Source organism: Gallus gallus, chromosome Z (assembly GCF_016699485.2).
Source record: "Gallus gallus isolate bGalGal1 chromosome Z, bGalGal1.mat.broiler.GRCg7b, whole genome shotgun sequence".
NCBI classification, from domain to species: Eukaryota; Metazoa; Chordata; class Aves; order Galliformes; family Phasianidae; genus Gallus; species Gallus gallus.
The window spans coordinates 66,585,505-66,600,581 of NC_052572.1; the positions used below are offsets into that span (position 1 = coordinate 66,585,505).

The 15,077-nt window shown below is 42.3% G+C and overlaps 1 protein-coding gene across 1 annotated transcript in view; it reads right to left on the bottom strand.

The window, feature by feature from the left end:
* Positions 1–15,077, bottom strand: part of SNX30 (sorting nexin family member 30) — a 52,596-nt gene that overhangs the window by 23,096 nt on the left and 14,423 nt on the right. The window contains exon 2 of the mRNA XM_424910.7: positions 6,217–6,405. Within this exon, the coding sequence (XP_424910.2) occupies positions 6,217–6,405 (189 nt within the window). The remainder of the gene's footprint in view (positions 1–6,216; positions 6,406–15,077) is intronic.

Here is a 15,077-nt window from a genome sequence, read left to right on the forward strand (position 1 = left end):
ATAAGGAAGAGGACAGACAAGCCTTGCAGTAGAATTCCATCCCCAAAATGAAGTTTACAAGCAGTGTGAAAGAAATGCCCTTTGGTCTTTTAAGCAGAGGTAAAGTCAGCAATGAGAAAAATGAGTACTTGGGATGCGTTCTTAGAGTTTATCAGTATCACAGTGCATCTTCTCAAATTTTGTGGGGGCAGTCTGGGAAGATGAGAATATTGTGCACTATGTTAATCTCTTGGCAGTCACACATCGGAGGAGAACGTATGAAATATTCATTCCAAGGACAAGACTACTTAGCAATCAACAATTAAAAGCAGAGATAGTTCATGACTTGTTTACTTCTGAAGTAGCTTAACTGTGGGTGAGGAATGTCTCACCACTACTCTGTATTCCAGAAACCACAGGCTTGTTAAACTCCACCAAGGCTATAAGATTAGAGCATAAGCCATTACTAGGTTTGCTGAATAAAAAGTTCTGTTGATTTTTGAGATGAAACCAGTTTGTTTATATGAAGTTCACACAGGGTGTGCCAAATTTCAGTATGAGAATATTAAGTTAAATAATTCAAGTTTCCATTTGTTAAGACAAGGAGTTACATCTGCCATTACAAGTTTGAGGCAGAAGACAGGTATATAGAGAAACTATTGGCAAATGTTTTTAGTCTTTAAACATTCGGTAGAATAGAAAGCTAACTGCATGAGGCTGGTCACACAGTACGCATTACAGTTGTCTAACAACACTACAGAAACTGTGTACTAACTGGGGGACTCTGACAGAGAACTTAGTAGTAGATAGACCTGACTGGAAGGTAGACAGTACTTACTGTGATGTCTCATCGAGAAGTACAGCTCAGAGAAACCTAGAAAGTCATATTTAGTTATCTGTAGCAACATCAAGACCATCTTGCAATGAAAGTAGCATGTTGGTAATGCAGCATTACATCTACGGCCAGACATCAAAAACTTTGCATTCTGGAGAACACATCAGTTCTCCCAGCTTTCAACTAGCATCGAGTCCAGCACTAGGCTGTTTTGCTATTCCTAGCCACTGAAAGCCATGCTAAATTCCAACAGTGGTTTTGTATTTACTTCCAGACTGATGGCAACTTCCACACAGCATTATTTGGAGAGAGCAGAGTGTGTACCCTTTAAACACAATTCATCATTTCATTTGCTTTCTGGATGGTTCCAACTCTCCAGCAACTACACATCTGCCTACCAATCCCCACAGGGTATCCTGTGCAAGTTCTATGCCGGCAGTCTCTTTGGAAAGAACCAGCAGCCTTAGCATGCCATCAGCACAACAGTAGATTTAATATACACTGAACAGCATGCTATTGTGATATTACCTAGAAAACAAACCATTTCTTGTTTCTTTGTACCTTTCTTTTCTAGAATAGAAGACATCAAGCTCACCTCATCCCTGTTCTGACCCGGTAGCTACGGTAAGAAGTATGAGTATATTTAAGTACATATGCTAGCACAATGAATGCTTATCAGTGGAGCATAAGTATTTGTGAATAAGGGACTGCCAAGACTTAGATACCCACTGTGGATTTGTATTTTAGTCAGCTACACATCAGAGCAGACCAGCTTCTTTAACACAGCAGAGTGCCTCAGCACAAACAAGATTTTCGACACCTTATATGAAACATTTACAATGGCTTGGAGTAAGACTGAGCACTGGTACACTAGAATAAGATAATGCATACACATGCAGAGAGCCCTCATCAGCCAGAGCTGACTGCTTTGTCCTGTTAGCGGGGAAGCTGTACTTCACCTTGCAGAAGATTATCTGAAATTGAAATGAAAAGTAACAACATAATAGAAGAGAGAGCTTATGTGAACTGGCTGTGATAGGGTGAAGTCCTCTGAAAAGAGATCATACAGTGAAGAAGTAATTCAGATGTTTACACAAGACAGTGCCTTACTCTGCAGCACAACAATGAAAGTGAGGTGTCCAGTCTGCCAGTTCTGAGAACCTTACTAATAAGTGTTCTGCTAACAGTTACAGAATACCATCAGGTGCTACTTAGTCTGGAAGAAGGGAGGCAGAATTTCAAGAAGATAAGTCCTAATCTACAATCTTGGTATCAGTTAGTGTTCATCTACAGCAAACTGTTCCTGTTGCCTTTAGGTTACAAACAGATTTGTAAAGTTTTCCATTTTTCAAGTTTTGTTCATCAAAAGGAGCTAAATGAAAATGCATCATATTCATCAGTATTTCAGCATTTGCTGTATGAGCTGTCAAATCTAGAGAGCAAATAAGCTTTTCAAAGACTACTTGGACAGAACATAAGAGCCCTTCAAGGTTTTAACCACATCTCACTAATGCTGAAAGAATTTGGATTTCAGATCAAACCACTCATTAGCTTGGCGCAACTTATTTTTTCCACACTGTTCACAGAATGGAAGAGGGTCTTGCCGTCACCCAGGGATGGCAAGTGAAGTCTAGGTTTTTGACAGAATCATATCCCTCTTGCTTTCTTACTAAGATTCATAAATCTCATTTTTCAAGGACATATCTCCCCCAAAGGAATCTGAGAAACTGACGTGGCAGATCTCAGCCTCCCAAAAATAACGGGTAAGACACTTCCAGGGATTTACTGAAGACTCCAACACAGTCCCACTAACTAAGCACTGCAGTATTCCAGGCTCAGTTTCACTTGTCAAAAATCAGGAAGAGTTACAGACTCTTTCACCTCTTGCTGGAAGCACTATTAAGGCAAACACCGAGCCTTGGTGTTTCTTCTTTCTTGAAAAGAGTTAGCAGCCAAACCTAAAACTAGTCTGTGACAACTATGCACAAGTAATCATTTCCCTCACTCCAGTTCTGGTCTTTTACTCACTAAATATTTTAAATGTATTTCCTCCATGTTAGTATTTAAGCCATAGTAAAAAATTCTATTAAAAAAAACAGAGAATGGTGAGGTTAAAGGCAACAGTGTTGGTATTCATAGTTTTGTTTATCTCAAACAATTTAGCCCATTTGAAAAAGAGCCTTCAACATCTGCACCTCTGTAGGGATCAAGCTACTCTGTGTACTTATTTATTCAATGCATGCACTGGAAACAGGGGCGGAAGGAGAGGAAAAAGAGGACAAGACTTCTGCTTGAGCATTCACTGGTTTGAAGGCAACTCCGTTCAAGCTGCAGAACAACTGCAGGACACTGAGGAATGGCATACAGCTGTTCAGATTTCCATGGAAGAAAGCACAGAAGAATGCCTTGCCCTCCTAGAAAGTACAATAAATGCAAAGTTAGAAATACTCCTGTGTTTCCCTTAAGAGAGATGACTATGTAGTGTAAGGTTGATTTTCCCCCTCCCTGCCTCAGAAGAAACATCTTTTAGATAAAAGTCCCTTGAGTGCACATCAGTTTACCTGAAGAACACAAAGATATCATCCAGAACATCTAGAACACTTCAGTCATTACAGCCAAGGCCATCTAAGTTCCAGCACAAGCTTCACCCACCTTCCCTTTTGGTTTCACTAGTTTCCCCTTCTAAGAAAACTTGAAGAAGAAAATAGGGTATGAAAAACAGTCAGCAGAGTCAGATCTGACTTGCTCACTCCATTATTTTGGGGATTCTTATTCTGCTGTTGTAGAATGTGTTAATCCAGAAGACTTGCTAGGCACACTACTTGACTCTAAGAAGGAAGCTGTGAAAGTAGGGATACAAGCAAGACCAAGATAACTCCATACTTTCAGCTCAGCTTAATTGCAAGCCTGTTAGACTAATCTTTCTGGAGCCTTCCCCAGCCACCCCTACCTGCAGGCAAAGTACATGGGGAGTCTGGGGCATGCTGGAAGACCTCTGTTTCTGCTGTTGCAGAAGACCTTTCTAAAAGAAGGAAAAAAGAAAGCAAACAAGAAAATACTACTCTAGTCAGGTTACACTCTTTTTCTACAGTGGTTTCCAGCCATAGACTCAAGTATGTGTTACAGAAATGATAATTACCTTCCCCTCAGATGACTGGAACAAGACTTGCTGTAAAGCTATGAACTACAACCTGAAAGTAGAAACATGAGCACCTATCCTGATCACAGCATCTAAGGATTATTCCTATGCAGCTTTTGCCATGTTTTATTACTGCTTTCAGCTACAGTGGCTGACTGGGCAATTACCCTGGCATCAAAGAAGACTTGTTTGTACAGTAAGAATGAGTCATACCATTAATACTGTTAAACTTCCAATCAGATTTTTTCAAACAATAGCAAACTGGATTGTTGACCCAAGGGGTTAGCCAGAAGTTTACAAGAATAAGTAATAAACTCAAATAGGTGAGGTGATTGATGAGGATAAACAATGCACTGTTTTAAAATAGTACTGTAATGCCACAATACAGTAGCATTATGTGCTACAGTGAGATGCAGAATAAAGCAAGTATTAACAGACAGATAGGTAGATATGAAATCTGTGTAGGTTTTTTAGATTAAGAAAAAAAGGCAACATTGAGTTAACACATCTGTTCCAAGGTAAATACCTTAACCACCTTCTAGATTCTGGTTTAAGTGAAGCTGTTGAAGCAGGTACAGAGGAGAGCCATGAATATTATCAGTGGGCTGAAGTACCTTTCCTATGAAAAAAGGAGAGAACTGGGCTTGTTCAGACTGGAGAAGGTTCTGGGGAGACCTCACTGCAGACCTGCAGTATTATAAGAGCACTTATAAATAGGAGGGAGACCAATCAATAGTAATAGGACAAGGGGGATTGGTTTTACACCAGAAGAGCAGAGATTTTGGTTAAACATTAGGAAGAAATTCCTTACTCAGGATAGTGAGACACTGGCACAGGCTGCCCAAGGAAGCTGTGGATGCCCCTTTCCCAGAGGCATTGAAAGTCAGGTTGGATGGGGACCTGGGCAGTATCATTTAGCGGTCAGCAACCCTGCCCATAGCAAGGGGCTAAAACTGGATGGGCTTTAAGGTCCTTTCCAATCCAAGCCATCCTATAATTTTATGATTAAGAAGGGAACCCTTGCCTTAACACAAGTTTCCAAGCAGAAAAACAAGGGTACCACTGTGCAGAGATAGTTAATCTTGACAGAATAATCAGGTCTTCAGAAAGAATAGGCTGATCTTATAAAAGCCAAAGGCTAAGTCACTCCACACAAAAATTTCCTTCAATACTTAGAATTTTTTAGTGGTTAAGATACATTATTTCTTGCAAGACTAAGATGAAACAGCTAAGAATGGCATGTCTGTGTTAAACCTGCAACAAGAGGTAGCATCTCTTTTCAAAACCACATTTTCCCTGGCTCAACCTGAAAGTGGAACTTCTAAGTGGAACTTCTTTTTGCAAGATACACACAGACTGTTAAGACTTTCTTATTTCAAGGGAAAATATCCTCTCCAGTAGTTAGTGCCATCAAAGTAAGCCACAATAACGTAAATCTTCCTAGACGAGTGGATAAGGTATAATCACAGAGAAGCTAGCTAACTAATGTAAGAAGTGTCCGTTACAAGTGCCCAAAGAAGATGCCAATATTACTCAAAGTTAGTGCTAATGAGAACAACTGGTTAACAGAAATTAAAGTTCCAGCTGTGAATTCAATAGGCTTTTCAGTTTGTTTTTCCTACTAGTATAATTAGGTCACATTAAAGGCTGGCCTACGCCGCCTTGAAAAAACTTGCATGCTTTCAAGAAACAGTAGCATTCTAATACTACTTTGTTCTAACAATCAACAACTGCAAGGAAGCTAGTTTACATTCAAGGATGAAAATTACAGTATTATGATTTAGATAAGCAGATGACCAAGGAAGTGTGACGGACATTTAACCAAGAAGTTTAAAGAAATTCAGAACACAAAAGACAAAATGAGTGAGGACTACCAGTGCATTAGCAAGAAGGCTCAACCCCTGAAGCAGAGGTAACTCAAATCAAATGGGTGTCAGATTACTTTGTATGAAAATTTTTCAAGCTAAAGAAACTGGCTTTTCAAGTTTACAAACAGTTCTGTTTAACAACAAGAGACAAGAACTAAGCTGACACATTAAAAGCTTTATACTACTTCACACACTGAGGTAATAACAGTTCTGGTAAAAGCAGCCACACCATCAATGCATTTATTACAAGGTACTGAAAGACACTAAGTTCTTGTCCTTAAGGTAAAGGGATAGAACACAAGGCATAAACACCCAGAGCATTCCCTTCAAAAACAAAACAACAACAAAACTTTCCAAGGGAAAATGGAGTAGAGAAGGAATACATTGCTTAGTACCTTTGTTGTAACCCTATACGTGATGTAAGTCTCCATTGTGCATACGTGCTTTTTGGGATCATCAACAGTAACGAACAAGTCTTTTGTTTCCCCATCCAAGTCATCATCCAGCTGCAGTCTGTTGAGAAGAGATGAGGAGGAGGCTGGGCTAGAAGTGTCAACTGGTGTGCCATTGGGTAGACTGAGATCCTGTTTTGGAAAAAAAAAAAAATTACCAAGTTTTAGATACATGAAGAGATTCACCATAAAGCAGTGTTCTTCAAGATGCCTCTGACAAGCTTCATTGATACTTCTTTTTGGTCATTATCACACAATTTCTTTCAGCAGCTTCAAGTATCAGGACACCCTGGCAACCTTCCAAGTTTGCAGCTTGAGTATTAAGCTCAAGAAATGTTAAGCTGTTCCATAAATTGAAAAGAAAGTGTGTTATCAGCCTACTTCCCCTTAACACTGAGCAAACCAGTTTATTTCCATGAGAAATCAGAGATACTGTTGAACCAATTTAGACTCCGAAAATGAAGCAACTAGGCAAATTAGGAGATCTACTTGCAAGACAGGCTTTGGGCAAAGTGGCAACACTTCAGTTGACTGATTTGAGTCAGCTTTCCCCTCTGGAGACTCCCATAATAGAGTTAGAATGGCAAACCCATTTCAGTCACTTCCCATCCAGTTCACTAGATGTATCTATGTGCACCTCCCATCCAGAGTCTTAAGGCACATGGATACATGGTGCTTTGCTTGGATGTCTTTATCCCTATCCTTCCAACTCCAAGACTATCATCCAGTGCATAGGGGAAATAGAGGTCAAAAGAAACAAAAAGCAGTCATTTTAGGATGAAGCACACAAAGGTTCAGGATGTCTATAATTCCTTAAAACTCATCCAACAGCAGAAAACAGGGACTATAGATAGAACTCTGTATATCCCTACATCTTCAAGGCTTAGAATTTTGTATAAACCGATCATTCTACGCATCTCTACCCTGGTTTCATAGTAGAGCTAGCTGACCATGCATAACAGGTTGTATAAGAACATTTGACATTAATTAAAAAAAAAATAAAGAAGAAGAAAAAAGAAAAAAGAAAATGCCAAAGATTCAAGGCTCTTATTTACAGAGAAGATTGACTGCTGCAGATTTTTTGTTGTTTTTAAGTAGTAACACAAGATGTTCTATATATAACATTTCCCTTGCAAGGACAAAGGTTCCCCCAAATGCTAGACTTGGTAAAATATATCACTACAGCTAGAGCAGCACCTCAGTTAGTAGTATTTAGTTGAAGAACTACTGCCTAGCCCCAGCTTCATTTACTCTTCACATGGCTAAATGAAACATGTAATTTTAGCTGAGGAATTATTTCTATGTAAGATCCCATTTGCTCCTCAGTTGTCCTTACACAGTTGTGGTTGATGTTCCAGTTGGACAAGGGTAGTCCTCATCATCCTCAAAAGTCTTCCTCTGTTTAAGTGTTTGGAATTATCCCTCAGGTGAGAGCTGTAAGAACAGGTTTCTTATGAAGATCTGCCTTTAACAATGGCTAAAATTGATGCTAAGTTGCTACCAGCCTTTGTTACAAACCCACCATTGGAACACTAGGATTTTAGAGATAGACCCTCTGACTGCCACAACTCTGCAGAATAGTGCTAGTACCATTCCCCACTTTGAGGATTGCTTACATAGTCAGGAGAACAGTACTTTAGCCTAGACATTCTGGGAAAAGGCAGATCTAAATTGTTGCCTACAAACAGACATTAAATCCATTCTCTCAGGTAATGCTCAGAAGTGGTTGTCAACACATGAAACACTGTAGATTTAACTCAGAAATGAAAGAGAAGGTAGGCACTAAGATGCTCTTTTAAGAGGGCAAAGGAGCAGGATGAACATGGCACAGCTTGCTAGCTCATATATGAGGTAGCTATCCTGAACCACACAAGAAGCGTCTGGCTCAGACTCTGTATTTAAGGAGCCTGCATAACAGGAAGATACAATGCCACAACAACTCAGAAGAAAAAAACGTTCTGCTAGAATCAGGAAAACAGAATAAGCAAATGTCAGGGTAAGATGAGAAGTAGGAGATGGCTACAGAAATTCTGCAGTTCAGCTAGACAGGCAAATTTGGCTGAGAACAGTAAAGAACGATGAAATCCCTGGGACACTGCAGCAGCTGTAGACAAGTCTGTTGTTACTTCCAAAAAGAACAGGCAGCTCTTGACTACCCATATGCAATATGCATTAGTGTAAGATAAGTTGTGCCAGAACTGCAGCAAGTTCTGAACTTCCAGTATGGAAATGAATCAACTGTGGAAACAGTTTAAACCTGATCAAACAGGACTCTTGAAAGCCTGCAAAAAAACCCTTCCGAAAGGCAACTTAAGAGATTCCACTGTGTTCTTTATGTTACAACAATCCTACATCAAGTTGTTAGAACAACTGGAAGAAGGCCTAAAGGTGAAAAATGTGGCCATGTGCATGAAGTCAAGAAATTTCCTCACCAGTTACGTTGGAAGACTACAACAATCTTATTAACACATCTGACACTTTTTAAGCAGGACAAAGGTCTGTGAAGGCTAGAATCCACTCCAATCTACTTGAGTATGTTCCTGAAGTCATAGGTTCTGTGGAATATCTCAGGTCTGAAAACAAAGACTGTGAACACTTTTACCCAATTTTGGCCTTGGATGAAATGCTCCAGTCTAGATTAAGCATGACTTCCATACCACCTCTGGTTAGGAGCTGGAGGGCTGCAAGCTGTAGCTGGGGAAAGGACAGAAGAAGCATAGATGTAAAATACTACTAGGCTATACAGCTTCACCTCTGATGACAAAACCCTCCTCTCAGTCAGTCAGGGTTGGCATCATGCACTGCTGTTTAGCTAAGTTTCAGCAGCTGAAGGCCAAGTGAGAAGCCAACTGTTTGTCCTTAGCAATGGGTGGAGCCTCCAAGCTAGCTGTACAAGATAAGGAACTGCTGGAGTCTGTTTAGGAGCAGGCTAGATCCCTTTGTTGAAATTTTAACCATTGCTAGAAGGAGGTAGGCTTTCAAGTGTCACAGCAGATGGCCCTCCAATCTGAGTTGTCTCAGGCTGTAATCCTGAGACAGAGCACTGTCAATGTTAATTGGCACTGGCGTTCTTCCACAGGATTTGTGGGATTTTTTGCAGTTGGGGAAGCAAGACTGCATCATCTGTTCTAGCCTACTTTTACCACAGAAAGAGGAGTCAGTCCTGCAAAGCTTAGTAGGAAAAGAAATCTACATCCATCTGCACTTCCTGTCAGTACAATTATCATACCCAAGAGCATTTAAAATACTGCTAATATGAAATGTTTCATCTAACAAAAGAGTCTGGCTTCAGTGCCAGGGACTCATGCATCAGCTTCATCTTTGGTGTGACAAGGTAGCTACTGTTTCAATTACCGAGCTGTATTATGAGATCAGCACAGTCCAAGTTCTAGCAGGCACCTACTGCTTCCAAAGCTCTTTATAAAAAAAGAGCCATTTTCATGCAGCTTCTGATACAGAGTCATCCTGCCATGAATCAGAGCAGAACCACAGCAGTAATGAGAAGGGGCAGCTTCTGGTGACCAGGTAAATGGAATGAATGACAGGTTCTGCCTACAGACTCTTCAAATCCCAGGAAGTATTTCAGAAGACTTCCTCAGGTTTCAAACCTTCTTCTACTGTAAATATGAAAAATTCCTCACCTCCTCAAACCACTGTCACTACTGTCCCCTGCAGAAGCAAGTCAGATGAAGGTCTAGCAAGGCCTGGATTACAACCTATGGCAGAAATAATTCAACATTCAGACCTCCAGGCCCATGACTACTGGTCAAGTCTTTTGTGTGCAGTTCTACAACTATCTACTGATAATCAGACTCTTCACAGACTCTTGTGGAGTTTAAAGAGCTTATCAAAATACCCAGACTTCTGGATACATGAGATGAGACTCTAGAAGCAAGAATTTGGTTTCCTAGCATGCAGCACAAACAGGAGCTAATTGTCTGTCCTAGATCCATGAGTCCTGCCAAATATACTGGTTGCTATTTGGTAAGGAAGAAGCTTCACACTCTTCTGTTGGATTACGCAGCCCAAACACTATTACTGGTTAGCCTGCCCAGAAATACATCCTAAATCTTTCAAGAAACTCCAAGTTTAAAATTCAGCTGAATGTTATAAACTTGAAGCCTGCATGTGAGATACAGAATGAGTTGCTTAGTTTCCAGCTGATCTCATCTCCCTCCTTCATGTCCTCAGGAAACTTTCAAAGACTCTAGATTTACACAGCAGCTTGGATCCACATGAAGTACAACCTCAAGAGCTTAGTATTCATTCTTCTGGATGGCAGCATCCCCCCTCTAGAGTAGTACACACCAGAGAGAGAATGCATCTCAGATGCAATCCTAGAAGGCTAAAGAAAGGGTGTAGAATTTTATAGGTATTGGTTTATTTTCAAGTGAAGATCATGTATTCTTCTGCCAGGGAGCTGCTCAAAATCCCAGCTTCTAAAAATTCAACTTTAGTTTTCACCTATCCTGCCTTAGGAAGTGAATAGCTTACCTGGACAGTAAACCTATTGAAGCAGTTGTCCACAAAGAAAAAGAAAGAGGTGGTTCCACTAGGTTTGAGTCATAAAATCATTAAGGTTGGAAAAGATCTCTTAGATCATTGAGTCCGGTTGTTCACCTACCACCAATCCAGCCAAGTAAACAATGTTCCTTAGTACCACATCTCCACATGTCTTGAACACCACCAGCAACAGTGATTCCACTACCTCCCTGGGCAGCCCATTCCAGTGCCTGACCAGTCTTTCAGAGAAGTTTTTCCTAATGCCAACCCAAACCTCCCCTGGTGTAACTTGAGGTCATTCCCTCTTATCCTATCACTAGTTACCTGGGCGAAGAGGTTGACCCCCACCTCAACACAACCTCCTTTCAGACAGTTGCAGAGGGCAGTAAGGGTGCCCCAAGCCAGTTCCCTCAGTCACTTGTCGGAAGTCTTGTGCTCCAGTCCCCTCAGCAGCTTTGGTGGACTTCTCTGAACATGCCCCAAGGCCTCAGTGTTTGTAGCAAGGAGCCCAAATCTGAACACAGTATTCTAGGCGCAGCCTCACTAGAGCTGAGTACAAGGGGACAACCACATCACTGCTCCTGCTGGCAACACTATTTATGATACAAGCCAGGATGTCACTGGCCTTCCTGGCCACGTGGGCACACTGCTGGCTCACGTTCAGTGAGTGTCAACCAACACATCTACATTCTTTTCCTCTGCAAAGCCTTCCAGCCACTCTGCCCCAAGCCTGCAACACTGCATGGGGTTGTTGTGCCCAAAGTGCAGGATCATACACTTGGTCATGTTGAACTTCTCCCAGCTTGGTGTCACCTCCAGTCTTACTGAGGGTACACTTAGTTCCCTCATTCAGGTCATGGATAAAGATATTAAGCTGGATGGGCTCTAGTGTCAACCCCTGCAGAATATTACTCATGATGGGTCACCAGCTGGATTTTACTCTATTCACCATCACTCTCTGGGCCTGGCCATTCAGCCAGCTCTTTACTCACCAAAGAGTGTACTAAGCCGCAGGCTGTCAGCTTTCCCAGAATACCATGGGAGACAGCATCAAAGGTTTTGCTGAAGTCTAGGCAGACTACATCAACAGCCTCTCCCTCACCCACCAGGCAGGTTACCTGGTCACAGAAGGAGATTATGTTGGTCAAGCAGGACTCACCTTTCATGATCCCATGCTGGCAGGGCCTGATCCTCCAGTTGTTCTACATACGACATGTGATTTCATTTAAGATGATCCTGGCACCAAGGTCAGGCTGACAGGTCTGTAGTTTGCCAGATCCTCCTTACAACCCTTTTTGTAGATAGGGAACACATTGGCAAGCCTCCAGTCCTCTGGGACCATTTGGTTTACCAGGACAGCTCATGGCTGGTGGGAAATGGCTTGGCAGTCACCTCTGCCAGCACCCTCAGGTGGACCCCATCTGACCTTATGGACTTGTCCAGGTGGAGGAGCAAGTCTCTGACTGTTTCCATCTGAACTTTGAGGGATTTACTCTGCTCCCAGACTTCCAGGTCAGGAGCGAAGGACCCCAAGGATAACTGGTCTGACAATTAAAGGCAGACACAAGGCAGGTATTGAGAACTTCAGCCTTTTCCTTATCCTCACTGGTTATATTTCCCATCACATCCAGTAAAGGATGAACATTCTCCTTAGCCCTCCTCCTACTGTTAATGCATTTGTAAAAAGATTTTTTGTTCTCTTTCTACAGTGGCCAAGTTGTGCTCATGCTGAACTTTAGCCTTTCTGACTTTTGCCCTGCATATCCTAACAATTTCCTTGCTCTTTTCCCAAGTTGCCTGTCCCCTCCTTCCTCAAGAGGTAAATACTCTTGTTTTCCATGGAGCATCAGAAGATGTTCCCTGATCATCCACACCAGTTCTTCTTCCCTACTTGCTCATCTCATGGCATGGGGGGGGGGGGGGGACGACAGCCTGCTCCTGCACCTTGAAGACTTCCTTCTCAAGGAGCGCCCCGCCTTCCTAGACCACTTTACCCTTCAGAACTGAATCCCAAGAGACCCTCCCAACCAGTGTCCCAAACAGTTAGAAGCCTACCCTTCAGAAGTCCAAGACAGCAGTTTTGCTGGACTCCCTTTCTGACTTCACGAAGAATCGAGAACTCTACTATTTCATGGTTGCTCTGCCCAAGACAGATCCGGACCTCCTCATCTCCCACCAGACCTTCTCTGTTTGGGAACAACTGATCTAGCAGGGCACCTCTGCTGGTGAGCTCCCCTATCAGCTGCATCAGAAAGCTGTCTTCCACATACTCTAGAAACCTCCTAGACTGGTGCCGCTGTGCTGTATTGTATTTCTAGTATAGATTAAAGAAGGTGAAATTGCCCATGAGAACAAGCGATGGCAATCACTCAGCTTCTGTCAGCTGCTCATAGAACAGCTCATCCACCTCTATAGCCTGGTTGGGCGGTCTATAACCAACCCTCACCAGGATGTCCACTTCGTTGGCCTTCCTCCTGATCTTCACCCATAGAGCCTCAACCTTATCCTTCTCAGCCCTGAGCAGTAGGACGCTAAAACGCCCTACAACAAAGAGCCATGCTACCACCCCTCCTTCCCTGCCTTTCTGAAGAGCTTATAGCCATCCATTGCAGCACTCCAGTCTGAGAGTGATCCCACCATGCTTCAGTAATGGCAACTAAGTCACAGTTTGTCCACAATACAATGGCTTTCAACTTCTCTTCTTTTGGAAGAAGGGAAGGCTCCAGGGAGACCTCATTGTGGCCTTCCAGTACTTGAAAGGAGTGTATAAACAGGAGGGGGTATGACTGCTTACAAGGGTGGATAGTGACAGGAAAAGGGGGAATGGTTTTAAACTAAGATGGGGAGGTTTAGGTTAGATATTAGAGGGAAGTTTTTCCACAAAGAGGATGGTGATGCACTGGAACAGGTTGCCCAAAGAGGTTGTGGATTCCCCATCCCTGGAGGCATTCAAGGCCAGGCTGGATGTGGCTCTGGGCAGCCTGGTCTGGTGGTTGAAAACCTTGCACATAGCAGGGAGGTTGAAACTCGATGATCACTATACTTCTATTCAACCCAGGCCATTCTATGATTCTGTATTACAATTCTACAGTTCTCCTGTTTGTTAGCCAAGCTGCTTGTATTGGCGTAGATGCACTACAACTGAGCCATCTGCCTCATCCCCCACTCAGGCATTGTTTCCCCAAGCTCATTTCAAATTCTCTGTTTTTATCCCCTTCCCCTTTCATACCTAGTTCAAAGCTCTCCCAGTGAGCTATGCCAGCTCCTAGGCTAGGATTTGTTTCCCCTTTGTGACAGGCAAGACCCATCAGCAGCCATCAGGTCAGGCGCTGAGTAAACTGCCCTAAAGGTTGTCCAAGCACAGATAATCTCACCTCTGAAAAGGATTAGCCTGAAGCTACCTGATGTTGCAAGTACATTGTTCTCATTCAGCAGGTATTAAATGATGTAAGAGACATCTGGAAGACTGCATGGAAATGTTGCTGTTTAGAAGCAAAGTTAAGTACACTTATCTTCAATTAATCCTGCCAACATCAGTGATCTTACACCCAGGCCTGTACCACTCCTAGACCTTGCTGTTTTGTTTCTAACATTTGGACTGCCATACTTTACTCCCTGCGCTTAAAGGCATTTTGTTGCTTTCCATTTCTCAGAGAGATACAACCACAGACACAGTGATGGCAAGGAGACAATGATTCCATGCAGTGATTGCAGTTGGTTTCTGGAACAATCTTATTTTCATACCTTCAGTACTTAACAGTAAGTCATAACAGAATTGCTCCTGGTGACTGGAAAAATAAATGGTTTAAATGTAAGTATTTAAAAACACTATAAAAGCTTCCATTAACTTGGCTCTCACAGACCTGCTCACAGCATGACTTATCCCAGAGTTCTGAGAGAAGGTAGCTTTGGTTTCTGGAGTTCTCTACCACTGGTCTGCACAGGTCAGCTCTGTGTGGGAAGAGAATGCACCTTTCCATTTTCCAATTCATCCAGATCATGTCAGTGACAGCACAGTACCCCACCGAAGGATCTCACCAAGCACCTGCACAAGACTATTATCAAATACCAGCTGCAGGCAAATACAAAAATTCTCTTCAGATGAAGGTCAAGAGAAGAAAAGGTATTTGCTTACCCCTTGCTCAGTTTAATTGCTTTCCAGGCATTAGTATCTTTGTTTACCATGCGTCCCCTTTGTTTCCTTGCACAACCCCCTGAAAGTAATCAAAGTGAGGAGACAGACTGCAAGGAAGGACAAATGCTCCGGACACAGTGAGAAAGGGAGGAAGAAAGAGCAGTCT